This window comes from Phalangium opilio, unplaced genomic scaffold (genome assembly GCF_054372755.1).
Source record: "Phalangium opilio isolate 3A_F unplaced genomic scaffold, DU_Popi_V2 ptg000011l_1, whole genome shotgun sequence".
Lineage (NCBI taxonomy): Eukaryota > Metazoa > Arthropoda > Arachnida > Opiliones > Phalangiidae > Phalangium > Phalangium opilio.
The window spans coordinates 6,352,176-6,373,628 of record NW_028324147.1 but is presented as its reverse complement, the minus strand read 5'-3'; the positions used below and the strand labels follow the sequence as shown (position 1 = coordinate 6,373,628).

The 21,453-nt window shown below is 37.2% G+C and overlaps 1 protein-coding gene across 1 annotated transcript in view; it reads left to right on the top strand.

The window, feature by feature from the left end:
- The window catches only part of LOC149710107 (uncharacterized), a 40,008-nt gene that overhangs the window by 16,893 nt on the left and 1,662 nt on the right, over positions 1–21,453 (top strand). Inside the window, exons 3-5 of the mRNA XM_089860764.1 lie at positions 11,603–11,751; positions 12,720–12,838; positions 19,351–19,535. Of these exons, the coding sequence (XP_089716890.1) occupies positions 11,603–11,751; positions 12,720–12,838; positions 19,351–19,535 (453 nt within the window). The remainder of the gene's footprint in view (positions 1–11,602; positions 11,752–12,719; positions 12,839–19,350; positions 19,536–21,453) is intronic.

The window sequence follows — 21,453 nt, the reverse complement described above, 5'->3', positions numbered from 1 at the left end:
ACAGAGATTGTGAAATGTAAAGAAATATCAAGATAGATTTAATTTTAGAAGTAGGAATAGAGAACAGAGTAATGTGGGCGCGCGCGTCAAAGTCCCGGACCCCCATCCTCGGGAAGGGGGGGTATGAAAGAAGAGGCGGGTCATAGCGACAGGGGTAAAAAGGAATTGCGTATTTTTCGCCGTCCCCGTCAGCAACGTCATCAAAACGTAGTTTAAGTGAGCCAATAAGATAATTTAAACTTTTTGTTACGTGTTGGAGGGAGGGGCTCTATACTGGTCTATGAGTCGGACTGAAGTAAATAGTAACCGTTCTCCATTCCTACTTCTAAAATTAAATCTATCCATGTATTCGAGCAAAGCTGCCAAGAGTTTAAAGAATGTTCTTCTTTTGATAGACCTCAGTTGTGAAGATATAAACGAAATATAAAAAGTTAAGAATGAAACGTTTTATACGCGTGGCTGTGTGACGTCACTCAGTTACCGGTCGATGGAAACCGATTAACTTTCCGGGGGGAAACGATGGAGGAGACTGTAAAGACGTTACTTACGTCTCTGGGATCTTTTTTTTTCTTTTGACGAATGAAACGGCCGATAATAGGCTTTATCGGCTGCGAGCTCTCCCACCTTTTTCTTCATCTTTCTATCAAGTTATTTTTTATCTCTTGGAACGAAATGTCCGCGCGTGTAGTGGGAACTGCAGTAGGAAATCCTAAATCGTAATGGAGGTGCCAAGACCCAAGGGTTAGAAGGACCTATTTTTTCTCTCTCTCTCTCTTTCTCTCCCTCTCTCTGGAAATGTGGGACAAGATAGAGTTGTCACTCTTCTAAGGGGACACCTCAAGCTCAAAACCATGACAAGAACAAGCATTATATCAAGAGATATCGTGGGTTCACCGTTAGAGCTTGGGTTTTTATGTTATTATTATTTTTTTTTTGTGTGTGTACTGTAAGAGGAAGTCTTTCCTATCGTTATGGATGACATTAGCGACCTTTATCGTTGCACTTTTTCCTGTTTAAATTTATACGACGGTGTCTGTTATATCGTCTGCTCTTTTTTTTTGTGAAATGGATGGGTTTGGTTTTTGTGGCAAGTGTATCTCAAAAAGTTTCAAAAGTGTATGACATATTGATTATCTTCAATCTTGCATTCTAATTTATGTCAATACGTTATTAACAGACAGACATGGTTAATATATCTATCCCACCCTGTGTAGAAAGACTAGAGGTTTGTAGTTTGACTCTTCCTCTTTCCGCCAAAATGGAGTCGAACTTTCAAGAATGGAAGGATAGTGGCGATGCGTGTGATTGGTCAAGCGGGGGGCTTACGTTTAGTGGGTGGGATTTTCATCCCTTTGCTCACTCCCTTTAATAGCGCCATCTGTTGTCTGCCCAGTTTGAAAAAAATTAAAAAAGCTCAATTAAGGCCTTTTCAGACGATACAATTTTTTTTCAATCATTTGGATGAGTCAACTTGAGTTGAGTAATCTAGTTGGGACTTGTGAACAGAAGTTGGACATGTTGAATCAGTAAATTATAAATTGATCTTTGACCAGTTTTTGCTGACTCAAATTTTTGACCCATATAGTTGAGTCAAAAGTTATATCGTCTGGAAAGGTCTTAAGATGCTGCAAAATCTAATTACTAAAATATATCACAAGTGATTTAACATTTTTTTCCGATTTTGTTTAAATTACCTTAACTTACGAAATGTTCGGAAAACAATGGTTGCCGTAATTTAGAGGCAATTAATACCTTGATTAGAAATGTAGTCCAAGGAAACAAGTACCTTGCATCCGCTATAGACAACGTAAAAGCTGTGGACCATGATTAACCGTCGTTAATCGTTTAAAAATTTCCCCTTTAAATCTAATTAACGTTCAACTTAATTAAAATTTTAATTATAAACCCATTAGATCTAGACATTCATCTTTTATTACGTAGTGTAGCTAAGGCTTAACTAATTAATTACATTTTAAATATTTTTAAGCGTGAATTATATATTATTTAATTATACTGAAAGTTTTATATCAAAGTCAGAATCTTAGGGTCACAACAATAACAAAGGAAAATGTATGCTTTATATCTATGTCTTTGTTTAAGGGTTAGAATTTTAAGTATCTCTAGCTGTGGTCCCATCGGGGTTTCAAAATGAGGGTTCGAGTCCCAAGGCGGCGGCTTTCTATAGTAGACCTGTAAGATTTTTAATTCACGAATGCAAATAGATTCAACTAAAATTCGTTTCAGTTATTTTTGTCAATTTAATTAAAATTCTCGCACCTTAAGGTTTATTAGAATATCATTCCATTCCGAGGGGATAATCACTTTAGTAAAATATTTGCTTATCTTTTTAAATTTGGATTAAAACATATTTATATCAGAAGAATCGTAAAATAGGAAGAGTTTGAACTTGAAGTATGTCCTAAGATTTGAGAAATAAATATCTTTTGCGGTTTTAAATAATCTTTGGCGACATCTTAAAGAAATGGACACAGTTATGACGTTAATGTCAAGGAAAATGCCAGCCGTGAGCTACAGGTCTTTTTCAAAAGAAGGTGACAAGGTTACGAGGTCATCAGCTCTTTAGCTCATTAAATTCGCTTCTATTAGATGTACGATCTCGCTAATTTGCTTGATTAATTTAATTAGGATAAGCTTAGCACTCTGCACTCTAGTAACTTACATTTTCAGGTATTTAAAAAACTATCAAACCTTATTGTAGACGAAATTAAATGCTACTATCATTTTAATGATCTCAATTTCAAATAACCCTTTAGTACCTTAACCCGATTACACAGAGTGGCGGACCCCTCGCAGCTCATACTCGCGTGGTTTAGCTAATAAATTATTCATACAGGTGGGAACCTAATACCTTCCAGTCCTTACCCCTTTTATGTAGGCGAGTTTTACCTCAATCCCCGAAATCCGACATTACTCGAAAGACTACATTAATTTGATTTTGAATTATACATTTATATTTGAACGTGTAAATATTGAGGTGGATTTAATATCGACCTCGATTTTACCTAATTGAAATAGTCATAAACAATTGAAATTTTCAGTGCTTATATCCTGTAGCTATTAGCCCTGACATTAGTCATACCAGGGAGGCGTAAAAAAGGAGCAGAATTTCACTCGCTTTTTAGACTGACAACCGTGAATCATAACTTCTATAACGGGGGTATAGACCTTACGGCTTAAAAAAGGGGGTAGGCAACCCTCGGTATAGAGGATTTCAAGGGGGTTCATACGTTGACGCCCACGGGCACTCTCGTGATATAAAAAGACTACGGCGCAGGCGCGAAAAGCTAGATGGAAGGCAAAGTTTTACCCCTGTGTATTTCCCTCTTAGTAACGTCGAAATGGTCTATGGGGGATGTTGGAAGACTTGGCATTGGAGTTCCCGCAAACGAACACTACATGCTCAATCAGTACGAGACGTTTATGAAAATAGTTCATTTTGTGTTGGAGAGAGGGCGCAAAATAGTAGCTCAATATACAAACAGTAACCCATTTGACAAAAAGGAACCAAATTAACCTCGTTCGACCACCTCTTTCGCTCACTGTGGAGGAGTTTAGGCTCGCGTTGGGGAATAGTCTGCTACCACGAACTTTCTCGTGACGTCACACCCTCCTATCTCTTACCTCGTTTTTTCGACCATATTAGAAGTCGTCAGCTCAGGCCATACAATTTAGACTACCGATATTGACGTCACGTCCCGTAGCTCCTCCCCTCTCAGTACCACAGTTCACCACACAATACATCTCCTATTAAACAACTCCCTGGTCATGCCATTATGGTCTATTTTAAAATGTTTATGATGGGGCAACTTGGAAATAAACAATTAGGAAGGCATGCAGTCCTTTGAGTATTTTTATTGTTATAATTATTATTTTGTGTTTTGAGTTCTGTGTCTCTTATACGCTTTTATATATATTAATATTCTAATGAGTGGTTTCGTTAACGACTCTGGGACTCGGTTTCTAACGCGTTTTCGTCTTTCTCAGTTTCTCTCTCTCTGTCTCTTTCTCTCTCCCTCTCTGTCTCTCCCTCTCTCACTCTAGTCTGGAATAACGAATAAAGGTTCTCGTTTCCTTCTCATCTCTCCTATAGCTCGTTATTTTACTAAGTTACGTTTCCCTTTTCGTCAAAACAACTTTTGATGGAAAGTTTTCGTCCCCCCCTCCCGAATGCTTTTAGTTTTATCATTCTCTAACTTTCATTTTACAACAATAATAATAATAAAGTGGTGGCCGCCATTGCGTTTCTCTTTTTGAAAGCCAATGAGCGCCAGAATGGTTCAGATTAAACACAACATTTCCCCTGATACGAGTTAAATCAAGTATTGTAAGTAGTTTTCAAACTAGGAGGGTTGATACCATTTACACCAGAAGGCCAGGCGTTTTGGTGCTGCATTTGGTCCGACAAGTAGCCTGACCTCCTGGTGTAAATCGTATCAATTCTCCTAGTTCCCAGTAATTGTACCTAGAGAAACCTTTATCTCTTTCTGTCCATCTTCTTTGCATGGTTGACCAATCACACTGCTTTGCTTTATAACGGTACCTTTCTACGAAAATGAAAATGATTCGAAAGTTATGCCAAAAATTATTGATAATTTACCTATTAAATTAAGCTACGCTATAAAACGGTAATTTCAAAAGTCAGTGGTGAAATTGTCTGGTATTTTACCACCTCATTGATTTAAGTGACAACAAAGACTTCAGAAATGGCTTGAAAAACAAAAGAACTTTGTTGGACTGGTAACGTTGAAGCCCTATTTAATGTCTTTGTTGTCTACACACCGAATGTATGTTTCATCTTAACGGATCTACTCTATTGACTAAATTACCGACTTCCGTCTTTATACTACTCATATTTATTCTGGCAGTAAATTGATAAAATTAGATCGACATTAAATGAGCGATATTAATCTATCAGAGGGTGAAAATCAGTCCTCATGCGGATGACGAGATTAGAGATGGAAATTTGCATTAATAGCCTCTCCTAATACGTCCAATAGCAGCGCCAATAAACCGATTTATTGGATGTTTAATGAGGACTAGTTTGATCTAACCCATCCATCCATCCATCCATCTAGCCATCCCTTAAGCCTAATTCACGAGTGAAGAGCGTGGCCGGAGAAAGATGGCAGCAGCCATTTACAGCCACTCATTTATTAAACGAGCTACAACCATTTCTCCTCTCTATACGAGTGATAATCGAAAAGAGTTACAGACTACTATTCCATCAGCTCGACCTAGACAGACAAACTAAATAGGACTGCAGGGACTCAGGCAGTGGACAAATTATAGTTGAAATATATGCCATGTTTATGTCAGTTAACTACGTACTGTTGGTGCATGCAGCATTCTTTAGGGCCAATTCATGGCTCGAGTAACTTTTCCTACACCAACCCTGATGTGCTCAACTTAAATTGGGAATTAAATTTAATTGGATCAAACCCAAGGCTTATTGAATTTTCAAATTAATGTGGTTTTAATCGGATACATTGGATCTTTTTCATTAAATTTTGCCATTGTTGTAAGTTGTCAGTAAGTTTCACACTGTTTAATGAGAGCTAGTCGTGAAGCGGCGTAGGTAAAGCCATTCATGGTGATGCCATATCCAAGGCTAAATTAGAGTGGTTTTAATCGGAAACATTGTAACTTTTTCGTTACATTTTGCCATTGTATATCTTCTCTAACTTTGACAAGTCTGTTTAATGAGAGCTAGTTGTGAAGTGCCGTAGGTGAAGCCATTCTTGATGATGCCCATCAAAGGCTTAAATTAGGTTAAATAGTGAGACGGACTGCAGGTCAAGGTGAAGTTAATTCACGCGTCGTTCTCAAACTAATTCTTAATGTTAATCATAACAAAATATGTTTTTTGAAAATATCTTATAAACCTATGATCTTCATATAGTAAACCTTCAAAAATCTAAAACGAATGCCGTAATGTTCCATGAATATTAAATGAGACGTAATGTTCTGTATTTTAAAGTTCCCGTCGCCTCACTTGTGTTTTATTTTAGTTTACTCTTTAGAACATTGTCCTCTTTAATTTGTTTGTCTGTGGTTTATTCGTAAGTCCTATTTACCCTGTTTCCACGGCCCACCCTTAAGCTTGTTGGCCAATGATAATAATAATTGCCAGGGCAATTAGAAAGAGCCATCATCGCGGGATAGCGAACCCGTAGCAATTTCCTCCCCGCAATTGCCAACAAACTCTAATATTCATCCTCAGGTTAAAAGCTAGGCCTTGGAAATCACACTCGGGACAAAGTTTCAAACCGAATTCGTACCAATCATAATGGTTTGAGTAATTTCGGATCAGCTCCGTCTCTAGTTTCTAATTTGATTTAAAGTCAGTTGTTTGAAGTTCTATTAATTGTAGAATGTAGGATCTTAGCGGGGATTCGCTTACGTGACATGTTTGATCTATTTTCTGTAATTGTTGTCGGTATTGTTAATGGCATCTGTCTAACTAGATGCCTGCATAGAACGTTTTTTATATATACGAGGGATAGATTTAATTTTAGAAGCAGGAATGGTTATTTTCTGACTTAAAGCCCAGTATAGAGCCCCTCCCTCCAACACGTAGCGAAAATTTTAGATTATCTTATTGGCTCACTTAAACTACGTTTTGGTGACGTTGCAGGCGGGGACGGTGAAAAATACGTAGTTCCATTTTACCTCTGTCGCTATGACCTCCCTCTTCTTTCATACCCACCCCCGTCCCGGGGAAGGGGGTCCGGGACTATGACGCGCGCCCAGGTTACTCTGTTCTCCATTCAGGCTTCTAAAATTGCATCAATCCTTGTATATACTAAAGACTATTATTAGCAGTAAAAAACGCACAACCATTTTTTTGAGATGGTTATAGGTTAAAACTGCGTTTCGAAATCTATTAAATTTTTCAGTCAAAGTCGTTAACGGTTCTTTTGGAAAAATTAAGTTTTATGAAGTAAATGTTTGACTGACTGATAATCAACATCCAACTCAAACCACCCCTTTAGATAGGAAGCTGTAATTTTGCCAATACATTATTCTTTAGTAGTAGCATACGTTTATAAGATATCTTCCCTAAGTATGACACTACCTATGCTTCGTAATGGTAGAAACTTAGTTAAGTGAGAGCTAGTTCGAGAACGAGAACCGAGAATAATCAGGGTTCAAAAAAACCCGGGTTTTTTTTTAAAAAAGCCCAGCCCACCGGGTTTTATTGGGTACTTGGGTTTTTTTTGGGTTTTTCATCTTTAGCAGCTGTGTGCATGGTAGAAATTGTCTTCCAAACGTAACTGCTAAATAAAAAAGTCTTAAAATGCCTCATAAAAAATATTAAATGGTACTTTTGAAGTGGAAATAACAAATATCTTTAAAATGAAATTATTCTAGCATTCAAATTCATCAAAATTGTAGATCTTAGTGTTGAGTTTTATTAAGTGGGTTTTTTATGGTGGGTAAAACCCAATAAAACCCGCGGGTTTTTTTGGGCTGGGTTTTTTTACTTCGAACCCTGTTTGGAATAACCCTTTAATTTAACATTACTTTGGTAATATTTTCAATATTTACTTTAGCACTTAGTAAATTTTTGCCCCAATTTAAGTCTCGATTACCAAACGCATAAAATCTATTTAGGTAGCAAAAAGAAAAAAGGAAAAAATAATTTTTCTCCGAACTAGCGCTCGGTAAACGCTGTATAATTACTTATTATTATTTTATTTTTATTAGAAATCCCAATTTCCCAGTGCGTAGATTAGTTTATTTCATTCGTGGTGAAAGGATTAATTAATCTAAAGGCTAATCCAGCTTTATACGTGTTTTTCCATATCATTTGTAACGAGACTTATTCAATGGGTCATTGCGAACGGATTTGGCGCGCGGCGTTTTGGCGGGAACTGTGTTGGCTGTGCGGCTACTCGCGGGAAAACGTTTCCGCGGAATTAAACTCTGATTATTATTCGAGGGTCCTCATAAATTATACTACCGGCATACTTCATTATAAGTCAAACTTGGCTTCCCAGACTCCCCCCCTCTCTCTACACCCACGTTCTGGGAGTCTAGATGCCGGTTGGAATAGTTTGATATATGCACCAAGTTTTAGAGAAGTGAAACCGACTGTTTTATGAAATGAAATGTTAGTTTCGAATGCTGGAAACTGGAGCTAAGGTTTCTACAAATCGTTTTTAATTAATTGTTTTAAATGAAAATAAGATATGATGGGGGGGTTTCTTGTTAATGTGAATTACAATTAAGTTGAAGGAATTGGAAAGCCTAAATTTAACACGATGATAAAAATATTTTTTTTTATGTTTTTTGGGGGGATGGGGCACTCTTAATTTCGTTTTAATTTTAAATCTCACGAGAACCTTAATGAATGAATGAATTGGCAAATCACGTGTGAATTTCTCGCGCCAAATTTGAAGGCACTAGGCCTAGACAGTTTTCGTACACGTTTTTTGATCACTTTTTAATTTTTTAATTCGTGATTTTAATTTTATAAATAAATGTAGCGAAGGATTCAAATTTTGTGGTGTTTGAAGGAAAGACCGCTTACAGGCGAAATGAAATACATGTATTTTCCCATAGCCCCTGTAGAAATGTTTATTTTGCAATGCATTCGTGTAAAATGGTAAGCCGCCTACCAGGGGCCATAGAGGCAAAACTACATTTTTCTTACGAAATTATAAAATATTGAATGTTTATTATTGGGAACCGTGATTTATCTACAATATTAAAACGATACGTTTAATTATCTTCAATAAACCTTCCTTACACTCTTAATTATGCGAATACTTATTATTTAAAATAACTAAATTTAAGTGGAGGTTTTGATATCGAGTTATCCAAAATATATCAAACATGCAATGAGGTGTCTATAGTTTCTGAAATATTTTAATTATAGTATTCAAGCGGCTTTACACGACTTAAATCCCAATTAAAACCAGATTAGTTGTAAATATAATAATTTATAAATACTTGGTAAATTTCAGTGAAATTTCGTTCTCATTTTACTAAAAAATATATCAAACAATTCTTTGTTTAGTTTCGTAGATATTTAGAGTGCTTGAGCAGCTTGTACACAATCCAAAATTCCAAGAAAAACCGTAACCAAACTCCAGTGGGGATTTTGGTCTCAATTAAGTTACACAAAAACCAAAATATTTCAAACATACTATGTTTTGTCCATATAGTTTCTTAGATATTTAGGACAAGTTAAGGAGTAAGTGCTTCAAATGAGTTGACTGCGTACGAAGTGATGTTTGAGAATGTCGAAATTGCATATTTGACAGGGTTTGAAGCGTTGTTTGGACTTCACCGAGACATCTTCAAATCTTGCGCGCTAATTCCGAGAACCTTTAGGCTGTTTGATATTTGAATCTCGCTATCATCGTCTAGTCTACAATCCCAAGAGGGTAGTCATATATACGTTCCGTAACTTGATACACAACCTGGCGGCGCTTTAATGTATATAACGGACTGATGTTTACCTAAAGGCCCCTTCAGACTATAGGCTAAAGTCGTGTACGATCACGTCGGTGAAGTAGCTTTGCTCAATTAATTAATCACGTGTCAACGATTACGTAAAAGATTCTTTGCGGGTTTAGATTGAAAATTTTCAGTTTTGTCGGGCAGTATCGAGATGGCGCCACCTCGTTATTGCCTTTTCTTTAGCCATAGCTCACTGGATCATGCCTTACTGACGCGTGATTTAGTGAGTTACTCTTCAGCAGACGATATGTAAAATGTTTTAGGGTATTTGTCATTTTGGATTCGGCTACTTTAGTATTCAAAAGTTTAGGTAATGGCAGTACTACGTATGCAAACGTCATACCCTTTTATCTCTTAGCTCATTATCACCCCCCTAATGGACATGTCCAGTATCCCCTCTTACAAGAGCGCGCTCAGAGGGAGGGATACACAGTCTACGCCCCTCTCTACCGCCACCAGTCTTATAGACTAGTGGCGGTACTCGGTAGAGTGGGGCTCATTTTAAGTCGTCTGCTCTCACGTCTGAACAGGGAAATGAAGGTACCGGCGTGACCGAAATGAAGGTACCGACGTGACCGAATCAAAATTAACGAGGCGACCGACGGTAACGTAAGATTCTACTAAAGTCTGAATGGGTATTAAGATATTTAGGAGTGAATTTTCGAATTTCGAGGATATATTCTATAGCAAAAGTTTGTGGTTTATGTATTTAGTATATGATTTCTGTAAAAGCTCCAAGCGTAGTCAAATTTAAAGTTCAGCTCGCGCAATGCCAGGTTCCTTCTTATTTTTAGCGATAAATATCTAGCTTACTGATGAGATAGACAATATTTATCCGAGCTGTATTAGTAACTTGAAACATATTTTACGCAACTTTTTGAGTGCTTCAATATACGTTTCTCTACGAATAAACATTACTAGCATTTCATGAAATGATTAGGTAGTCCGACAGGGTTGGCACAATATCTGGATGTCCGAAAAACTTGGAAATATCATAAATTATGAAATTGTGCGTTAAATAAATGTAATATTATTTTAGTTATTGTAATAAATATATGGGGATTTCATATAAGGGTTCCATATTTTTTAATACTACCCTGAAGTAAGTATTGTCATTTTTAAATAATCAACTGCGAGTTTTCTGCAAATGAAAGTGTGGAAACGTTTCACGGAAAATTCTATGGCAACCCTGTCCGAAACTGTGTTGGTGTATTTTTATTTACTTAAATCTACAGAATTTATTTAAATTTTTGTAAACAGCCAAAACATTTTTCAAAATCAAAGTTTCGTAACCAAGTTTTTGGACCAATATTTACTTAGCCCAAATTTATTTACCAACGCTTTAACTATGAATCTCTTTGATCATTCAATTTATTTTGATAAACATTTTTTTCTGATATGCAAATTCTGTTTTGATTGCTTACATTTAGCTTATTTTTACGAGTGATCTGAGGGACTGTTCGATCCGTGTATTTCTATAATCGGCAGTGGTTAGCCCCTTGATACAATTCTCAACGCCCCATGTACAATTTCCTCTTAATTGCACAATTTTTTCTTTGACTAGGAAAGCTTTAAAATTTTAAATCAGTAATTTTTCAAACTGGAATACATACAGCTAGTAAGAATCATTGTTCAGATATTTTTTCAACGTATCTATGCGGATTTTGTGGGTGGAGCTAGACTAATCATAATCCCTGACGCATTTTACCTCACGAATAATCTATCTGGCTGAGCGTTCAACCTTGCGCGTGCACCCGACCTCGCGTTGCTACCAAACAATGAAATCACAGTTAGAAATACGTAGGTTCTCAAGCCCGGCCCACAAAACCCGCATAGAAGTTAACATGAGAGATATGGTGGCGCAATGATTCCTATTATCTGTATGTATTCCTGTTTGAATTGGTGTTGATTGACACATTCAGTGTTAACTCTGTCCCTCTGAGAGTGATTAACCCCTTGATCCAATCCAGACGACCCCCCCCCCCTAGTGTCCAATTTCCTTTTTCTGAAATATTAAGATTAACAGCTTGTAAAGAGTGTTTTTCTTGATGTTCTTTATATATCCCAGGCCGTAAGTAGCTTCCTAAAACAAGATAATAGTGGGTCTTTTAAGGATTTAATAAAGAAAAACGGAACCAATTTTTCGCCCCAAATATCCCCAGTTCGGGTCTCTACCCCATTTGTAAGATCTGTCCCGAGCGTGTAGACTACGGGGTACCGTATACCCTTTGGTTCAAAGAAAGAAAGAAAGAAAAAGATGGAGTAAGGCCTTATTTCTTCGATATATCAATAAAAATTCTACGGACTATCAATATAAACTCTTTTTATTTTCTTTGCCGAAAAAGGGTCTCATAATTTACAAGACAAGACAAGAAAGTCTTTCAGGGTCTTTGGTTCTATCACCAAGAACGTATTAACGGTGTAAGAAAATTGGGTTTGGTCCAAGGCATTATCTCTGGGCACTACTGGTCAGTAAGCTAAGACTTTCATATTTAGGCCTGCATGTTTTATATCTATTGCGATTAAAATAATCTTTGGTTGGCTAGAAGACCGCAATCTGACCTTCAGTGCACCCAACCTAGTCACACCTAAGTTAATCTCTAATTAAACCTAACCTAACACTCCATTAATAATATTATGGCTTTAGTTTGTCCATTTTGTCGTCTTATCCCTTTCTTCAAAAGATAAATTTAATTTAAAAAATTCTTTAAAATACGTAGAGCTGTTCGAATATTTATTTAGAAGAGTTTATTTAGCTTGGTGAAAATACGATAATTTTCTTATAAAGTGGGTGAAATTGTTTATTATAATGTTTGAAGTTAGTGTTTATATTTTCAGCCTTTAACTTTGCTAAAAAAAACCCGCGAAATTCAGCAATTTACGCCATCTATCTTCTAAGATCGCAAGCTCAAATGTCCACCTAAATAAAAGTTTATTTCATACCCTGTTTTCAACCTCGTAAAATTTCCTCCCCTTTTATGCGCCTTCTTCCCAACTTCCAACGGGCAACGGCCCTCCGTCAGTTTGAAAGAATCTGTCATTTTTAAGTCGGACTACGATAAATTAATTTAGGCCTAAATTGATTAAATATGTCATCAAAACAGCGCTAATATCATCAATCCTTGGATTCTAATAATTTTCGGAGGAAATATTTACTGTAAGTTTGTGTTTTTACAAGTTTTACTAGTTGCGAAGTTGCGTTAGGCTTAAGGGGCGGGTTGGGGCACGAGGGTGAAGTCGCGCTTGAATCGGTGAACAATGGGAGATGTACGGAGATTGACGATAATACTTGCGGGAAAACTTCAGTTTGTTTGCGGCGTAGTTACGTCGCGCCCAGAGGGGGACGACGGTAGGCATAATGGGCCTACATAGGAATTCAAAATGGCGTATTTTTATTCTGATTGAAACTGCGACTTGGGATATTTTAAGTGATAGCGAAATTAATTTTTTTTGGAGAAATTTAATTAGATTTTTAAAAGGAAACAATTTATTTTTAAATGAAGTCGAATTAATTTTTCTAATGGAATCTGATTTTCTTAATGAAAATTTAAAAGATTATTAAAAAATGGAGAGAAAAATTATATTTAGCCTAATATGATCACGGGTATTTTTCGTCAATTGAAATATGTTACGGTTAAATGAATAAATGGTTATGAATTGAAAGTAAGGTAGAAGTAAATTAATTGAAGTTAGGTATTGGAACATTTATACAGAGTTGAATGATAAATTGGTTAATAAGGTTAATTTTGACCGGAAATAAATGTAGAAGAGAATATTATATGGACTGCTGCGCCATCTTCGTTTAAATATTTTCCCTCAAAAGAGGTATGACCTCGAGACCTACTATGATTTCCTTCATTGGTCGTAATTTGTTACGGGTACAGATAGAGATCACAGTAGGTCGTGGGTTCTGTTTCTTGCCACTAGGAGGCAGCCTATAAGTGAATTACGATTACGAAACTAGTTAGAACTTGTATTTGGCTAAGCCACGCCCTCAATATTGGACATCTGGTCCTCTGGAAGAGAATACTTTTCTCTCCATGTTCTTACTGAGATGTTAATGCGTTCTAATGAACGAAAGAACGTTGGCAGACCAGAGCAGACGAGTTAGGCCTTTTTTTATCCGGCGATGAAGATGGGTGTATGGGAGACTTTAAAAAAGAATAGCGGAAGAGTTTCGGCCCGTCGACTAAAACCAGGCGCTTGTATAATAGCCTAAGAATAGTCTTGCCCCGTTGCCTTTGACGGAGAAAAATGACCCGCCTATAGTCTTTCACGGAGAAATTTTGCATCGACAAAATTGAAACAAGACGTCGCGTGCGATCAGAAAAAATAATATGTAGAACCTCTCCTTTCTCTAAGAGTAGAATTATTTAAATCTTTCAAAAATAGAGATGTGAGTTGGTAATTTAATGTCCGTAAGTTACGGGTAATTTACCAAATACCGCTGTAGATTACCGATTTTACAATGGTAATTTACTCTTTTAAATGTATGCCCAATGAAATCGTTATGTTTTGCTAAAATTAAAGAATTTATTTTAATTTCAGGTTCTTATTTGACTGGATGACGTCATGATGGAAATTTCTTCGAAGGGTCACTTGTGACCACCCGCGAGGGATCAAGATTTTGTCGGTCTAGTGCACTTCAAGCTGCACGGAGGATCGCGGGAACCCAATTAGGTCTAAAATGACCTTGCGATGGTTTCCGAACGTGTGGAATTTGTAAATGGGGCTACGTTAACTTTGAACTTTGCGTGAACCTTGAATTTTGTGGTGCTTTTCAACGATTAACTGTGAAATATGGTTATGTATTTGGAACTTTACGTGAACTTTGAACTTTGTGGTGCGTTTCAACTATTAACCTTGAACTATGGTAATCTACTTGGAACTTAACGTGAACTTTCAAGTTTTTAACTGTTGCTTTTGAACTTGATTCGATTTATGGTTTATCTGCGAGATCATCGGGATGCCAAAATTAGTGGGTGAGTGCAAAATGTTCCTCACGCATTAGCAAACATTCAGGTCAGAGCGATGCGCGTCCCTTAGTCCTTAACCCTTTTAGGCCAAATCGCCGCCTCCCATAGTCCCTTACCCTATAATGCGCTAAGCCTATTGTAACTAGAGCCAAATATTGCACGCGCAATAACAAACTTTCAGGTCAAAGCGCAGCGTCCTATAGTCCCTTTCCCTAACGCGCACTTCTGGAGGTCACGTGATCATGGCACTTTTGGAAGACAGTTCAACATTGTTATCTCCAAGTCAACGATGGAGCAGCTAGAGGCCGATCAACGAGGGTTCAAGTTTATTACGGTCCTACCTAGAGGGTCGTGGGGAAACGATAACTGTCGAAAGTGAACTTACTGTGATACTGTAACCAAAATTCAACGCAAGAATGTGTCAAATGTTTTCCCAAACGCGTTAAAACTTTTAAAAATATACATTTCAGTCGCGTCGCGGTTTTAGTTTAACCAAGTTTAGCGTTGTAAACTTTCGCGTGATATATGGTGAACATCGCGTGTGTGTGACGTCAACTTCTTTGGATAATTCATTCGATCATCGTTAAAATGTAAGTACCATTTTTATTCAGTGTTTTTTGGTTTTTCCCCCGCGTTTGGTTGTGTCAGACATCAAAGTCAAGTCAGGGATTTGAAAATTTATGGAAAAGTCTTATTTTTTCCTATATTTTACACCAATTTCCTCCTATATTTTCCTATATTTCAAGGATAAATTTCCTATATTTCCTTCAAAGGAATTAAAAATATCTGTGGTCACCCTGCTCATGATTCAGAAGTTTTCGTTACTTCAATAACAATAATTTAAAACGCTTGTGGTTTGCTTATTACAAATATATTGGTCGAACTTGGCTCAATTTTGCAGAGAAACCCCGAGTTTGTTCAGTGGTTTTTTGGGGCAAATAGCCGAGTATTTCACTCCTTCACGTTTCTACTTAAATAGACGGACCATAATATCGTCCGCATAAACAAACCTTTAAAGTTGCTAACCGGCACCCTTTCTCGCTTTATAATAAAAGAAAAATGAATGTTATAGCTAAAAAGGCGCCAAAGCGTTTAAATTATCCCCCCCCCTCCCATCTCCCTTTCCTTTTGGATTCCCCGCCGTTAGAGAAGTTTCCCGCCAAAGTCCTTACGAACGTTTATACAAGTAGGTCAGTGTTCTGGAGGGACCTCTGCTGTTAAGCTTTACACGCGCAAAAATATTCCAACTGCAAATAATTCATTCTTTTTCGAATGTAAGTTATTAAGAGCGCAGTCTCGAGGGAGATAAAGATGGGGGGAAATCGAAAAGCGCCCTCTATTACCATTTTCCTATACCACGTTATAAATGTACTTCTACTTCACAAAACGAACCACGAATCGCCGTGTTGCGTTTGGAACTTCGCCGCTTTCTTCCAGTTCATTAGCTTGTAGAAAATATTTCACGCTCCGTGATGTGACGGTCCATCGTGTTATTATTTGTATACATAGTTTTCAGACTAGGAGGATTGATACCATTTTCATCAGGAGAACAGGCTATTTGGAGGGCAAAGTGCAGTGCCAAGTATAGCCTGGTCTCCTGCAGTGTAAATGGTATCAATCCTTCTTGTCTAAAACTATGTATATCGCGTAAAGTTTTATTTTATTTGCAAAATACAAATTGCGAATTTACGTGTATATGTTTTTCGTTTCCGTTTTGAAATTTGGTTACTGTACTCCATGAGTGCCTTGGAAGGGAGCATTAAAATTCAAACATGTTGAATTTAATCGATTTAGAGTGATAATTTGGGTTCAAAAACGTCATAGGCTAAGGCTATTCCATTAATTCTAGTCTAAGAGGAGCAAACACTACAGGGGCGGGGAGAGGAGAGGTCAAATTGGGTTATTTCCCTCGCGCCAAGAACCACCGCTAGAGGCAGTGCGAGTTGGCTAGCTTCCTGCGTGTAGTGAGCACGGGCTCCATCTGTCGTTGCCTCTTTTTACGGATTATTTTATTCCCTTATAAACCAAATGAAATTTTTTTTCTAATTTAAAAACGAAAATCTTAATTTGAATTCGACATCCTGATAATAATTATTCATACTTGAAGCTCTCGAGTTTTTATCTGTATCGAATGATCATTTTCGAATCGGAATAAATGCAATGCTGCGTAAGAAGTGCTGTATAAGAAATCATTAATTTAAATTTTACCATATATTAATATTAATAATAATATATGGTAAAATTTAAATTAATAAATAAATAAATTAAATAAAGTCAAGGACACTAGAAATTTCTAAGAGATCACTGTTTAAAGGTAGGCACGTTGGAATTAAATGCCTATTCCCCCCTAAGTTCATTGCGCTTAGTTTTCTTGCAAAAATAACGTCTTTACTGTTACTGGTCCTCTAGAAGTACCCAAGTTCACGCGTTATTGTTTTACGAGCGTTTTTCGCTTTATCGTTGCACAGAAATTGGGAAAAATTAGATTTATAAACTCTCCCAACCCGTCTGTCCGGGTCGGTCATGTTTATTGCCGTGTACTTGAATGGGACTATTTTTCTATTTTTATTCCGCACCAGATAAGCTCGCATTCCACTTTCATATTAACTCTAAGGCAAACTTGATAATGTAATGAAATTTTATCATGATAGTCAGATTAACCTGATACCATTCTGTGAAACTAACCGTACTTTACGTAGATACAGAGTTGCAATTTGGGGAGGAAAGCAACAACACAAAGGGAAAAGGGTTGAAACGATTTTGGCCTACTCAGAAATATTGTTATTTTCCCCCGAGCTCCTTATATAGCGCGGTTCTCCCTATAGTGTTACTTCAAGGATATACTATGTATCCTATCATAAGTCTATGATATATACTTCCATCTAAGTCTACTTCAAGAGTATAGAGTTGAATTTTATGTTGTTGTGCTAGAAAAGGTGCTACATTGAGGGTAGTATAATTATTGAAATATTCGATAAACTTTGTTCGAATTTTTAAATTTCGCGTCCTTTAAGTAGTAATGCCACGCGCTTTTTGATTATATTAATATTATCAGGGACAGGGATAGATTTAATTTTAGAAGTAGGAATGGAGAACGGTTAGTATTTACTTCCAGTCCGACTCATAGCCCAGTATGGAGCCCCTCCCTCCAACACGTAACGAAAAGTTTAATTTATCTTATTGGCTCACTTAAAGTACGTTTTGATGACGTTGCTGACGGGGAGGGCGAAAAATACGTAATTCCTTTTTACCTCTGTCGCTATGACCCTCCCGCCTCTTCTTTCATACCCCTCCGTTCCGGGGAAAGGGGGTCCAGGACTTTGACACGCGCCCAGATTACTCTGTTCTCCATCCATTCCTACTTCTAAAATTAAATCTGTCCCTGATTGTACCATGGAGACTTGCAGAGTTTATACTTATGATGGTACTGAAGTGCATTTTGGAATTGTGGATGCTAGGGTTAAGGCGCGATGGGGCGTGCGATCCCGCGAACATTTCGAGAGATTAAAGAGGGCGGGAAAACTTCTTCCGCGAAAGATGTATTTTATGTTTATCGTTATTTTCTTCCCCAGGTCACCCTTTATATCTATTACATATTAAATGGGTACCCCATGCCATAAATTGTGATAATATTCCCATAGGGGTCACGTACGTTAGGCTATTCTATATACTCTTTTAAATGTTATATCGACTTTAAAACTTTGGTATTTTGTATACGCGTTAAGTAGACCCAAGTCTCAGGGAGCCATAACTTAAAATTGAAGGAAGAAGTAAATTTGCACGGGTTTTAGGTGTTAATGAAATCCACTCGTCGGTCCCGAGGCGTGGAGTGTCGCTTCAAAATCAACCGGTGTCTTATTGTTTCTCTTAAATCCGATTCAGCGCGACGCCTGCAGTGACGAAAATTCTGCTTATAAGGCTAAATAGTCCCCTACTCGCGAAAGGGATCCCAGGACTATAGCGTCATAAATGTATGATCTACCGTTAAGTTTCTATGTCTGAATGGAATCTTTAGACCACTATCTATATCCACGAGCGGCGCTATTAGAAAGAGAAAAATCTCTCGTGGACTTTTGGCGCCCGATCTCTTTTAAGCAGATCAACTAAGTAGTATTATAATTAATTAAAATTAATTCAAAGACTACTTGCGTATAAAATACAGGATTTTTAAAATAGAACAACTTCATTTACGCAATTTAGACCTGATGATGCTCCTGTTGGAGCTTGCAAAATTATTCTTAAAAAATTATTGCGTGAATAAAGTTGTTTTATTTTAAAAATACTGCAACCAAGTACCCTAGTATCAGATGGATACTTAAAGTGGATGATTCACTTATGGGGGTATCGAGCTAGCCTATCGTTTATTCTTTCCTTAATATTTTAAGATATTTCGTCCTGGTTAATACATACATTCCCTATGGGAAATGATACATTTTTGTTTAAGTAAAAGTTATTCATAAATGATGATGATTTTTAATCAGAATTTGGTCCCTTTTGTATGTACTTATTTAGGATTCTGGATCGGATAAATTCTTCCCTTAAGCATCGCTCTTAACTTGGAATTATTTAAGTAAAAACTTTATGTACAGTGTGGAAGGGGTTAGAGTTCAGACCGATACGGAAACGGCTAAAAGGTTGGGCTTGATGAAGGCTCCTCCCATTTACATCTACATGGTTTAAGGATTTTATTAAGTGGGGGAAGAAGCTGATTGGAAAAGCAGGGGTATGACGTTAGGTGGGAGGGGTTTCCCCGGTACTGCCATAACCCTATACATGTATTTTGACTAAAAATTACAATGCTGTTGATGGAACAAATTAGTATATTTAGTTGCAGAAACATAAAACTAGATGTACAACTTGATTGACTAATAGTATTTTTCTTTAGTGTTAGTTGCTCTGACATTGTTGTCAACGTTCAAGCTTTGTCCCCTTATTGTATGGGTGTCCTGGTGAAAACAGGACACCCTGCTTGTTTCAAATTGCTCAAATCCAGTTTCACAGGTCTGCAGTTTTGTATACTTATTTCTTCCAATAGCGTTATCGCGGAGTCTGATCTCCTCCAAACTGTCTGTATGCATTAGAATTAAATTTAAAGTATGTTTTAATGATTTCTGGGAAAGTTTTGTTAGATCTAATAGAGCGTAACGATGTTCGTAAACTTGTTACAACTAATATCATGAGTTAATAATATGTTAGCTCCCTATAAGTTACTCAGGCTCCATAGGCGTAATGTATCCAGCGATTTCTTCTCATTTCGCCCGCGCGGGAAAAAATCAGAATGTTGCGTTCCCTCTTGTCGAAAAAAAAAATCCCGCTCGTACGGCTCCTCGACCTCGAGTCGTCGGCTGCATTTTCACCAAGGGAGTGTTTTAGTCGTGAATTTTTATTTTTTAACAATTTAACATTAAATCATGGCGTTTGTGTCAGTACTGAGACAAAAAAATGCACGAACTCAATGAAATTTGCCTATATTGATAAAGAATGCTAAAGATAAGAGTTGTTATTGTGTCCTGAAACCAGAAAATGATACAACTAAGCTAAATCCAATCCACTGATCTCTTAACTGTTTTCTTAACCGAGGCGAAATATTCGGCTGCTTAAATAGCTCCGATATCATTGGCTAGCTTCCACTACACGCGCTTCCGGGGAAAAACCGGAAAGAAGAGTAATTAAGATTTTCGTTCACGTGGCGGCCGCAGAGCGTCGCATATAATTGGGAAGCCGGCGGCGTGGGAGAAAACGCTGGAGTATAAAAATGAATTGCCTGAGTAACTTATAGGGAGCTAACATATTATTAACTCATGCTAATATATGTATAGATTAGAATTTAATTTAAAGTATTTTTAATTTTAGATTGAAGTTTTGTTACGGGCTATTAGAGCGTAACAATCTTGTTGCTTTTTACACCTAATTTAATATAAAATAACTTCGAAAATAGGCCAATTTTATTTTCGGGGATTATTAGACGGGAAAGACTACCTTTAGGCGAAACGAAAGCCGTTGATTTTCTATCAGCCCCTGTAGAAATGTTTAGCCCTCCTTACACTTGTGTTTAAAATGTAGCAACCCACCAGGGGCTATAAAAAAGTCTAAAATAAGTCTCAAAAATGTTCTATTTTTATTTTCCTTCTACGTCAGTTAAATTGAAAGAAGAAAAATTATTTTAGTTAAACTGACGTATAAAATGAATAAAGAATATTATACGATAGTTAATCTTGACGTACACGTAGACGGTTAGTACCTTCTACTTGTTTTTTGGAATTTTAGAGTTTTTTCTTGTTTTCCGCTTGACTTCACTACAATTCCGGCATTCGAAAGATACGTAAACACTTTAGACACCGCCATCACGTTTTTAAAGGACAAGTCTTGTGAAAATAATATTTTTTTGTTATTATTATTAATTTATGGAATAGAGCTGACAGGGTATTAGGGTTTCGCTGGTGTTCCTAAAATCCAATTGAAAGTTAACTACCAATTTCGAAGGGGTATACTGATAAACAAAATCACGTGACGTTAGTATTTAAAACAAGGCTTAACGGAAAGTGTATGCTAGATCATGTTGCAACATTGATTTGTTAAAGATTATGCTGTTATACTGAACGAACTTAGAAACGGAAGTACGTGTGATATTATTTTCTGGCCGTCGTTCATTGGCTAATTAGCAATGACGTACATACGGTGTATTTCCGCCATCGTTCATTGGCTAATTCGCAATGACGTGCATACGGTGTATTTCCGCCATCGTTCATTGGCTAATTCGCAATGACGTGCATACAGTGTACTCCCGCCATCGTTCATTGGCTAGTTCGCAATGACGTACATACGGTGTACTCCCGCCATCGTTCATTGGCTAATTCGCAATGACGTACATACGGTGTACTCCCGCCATCGTTCATTGGCTAATTCGCAATGACGTACATACGGTGTACTCCCGCCATCGTTCATTGGCTAATTCGCAATGACGTACATACGGTGTACTCCCGCCATC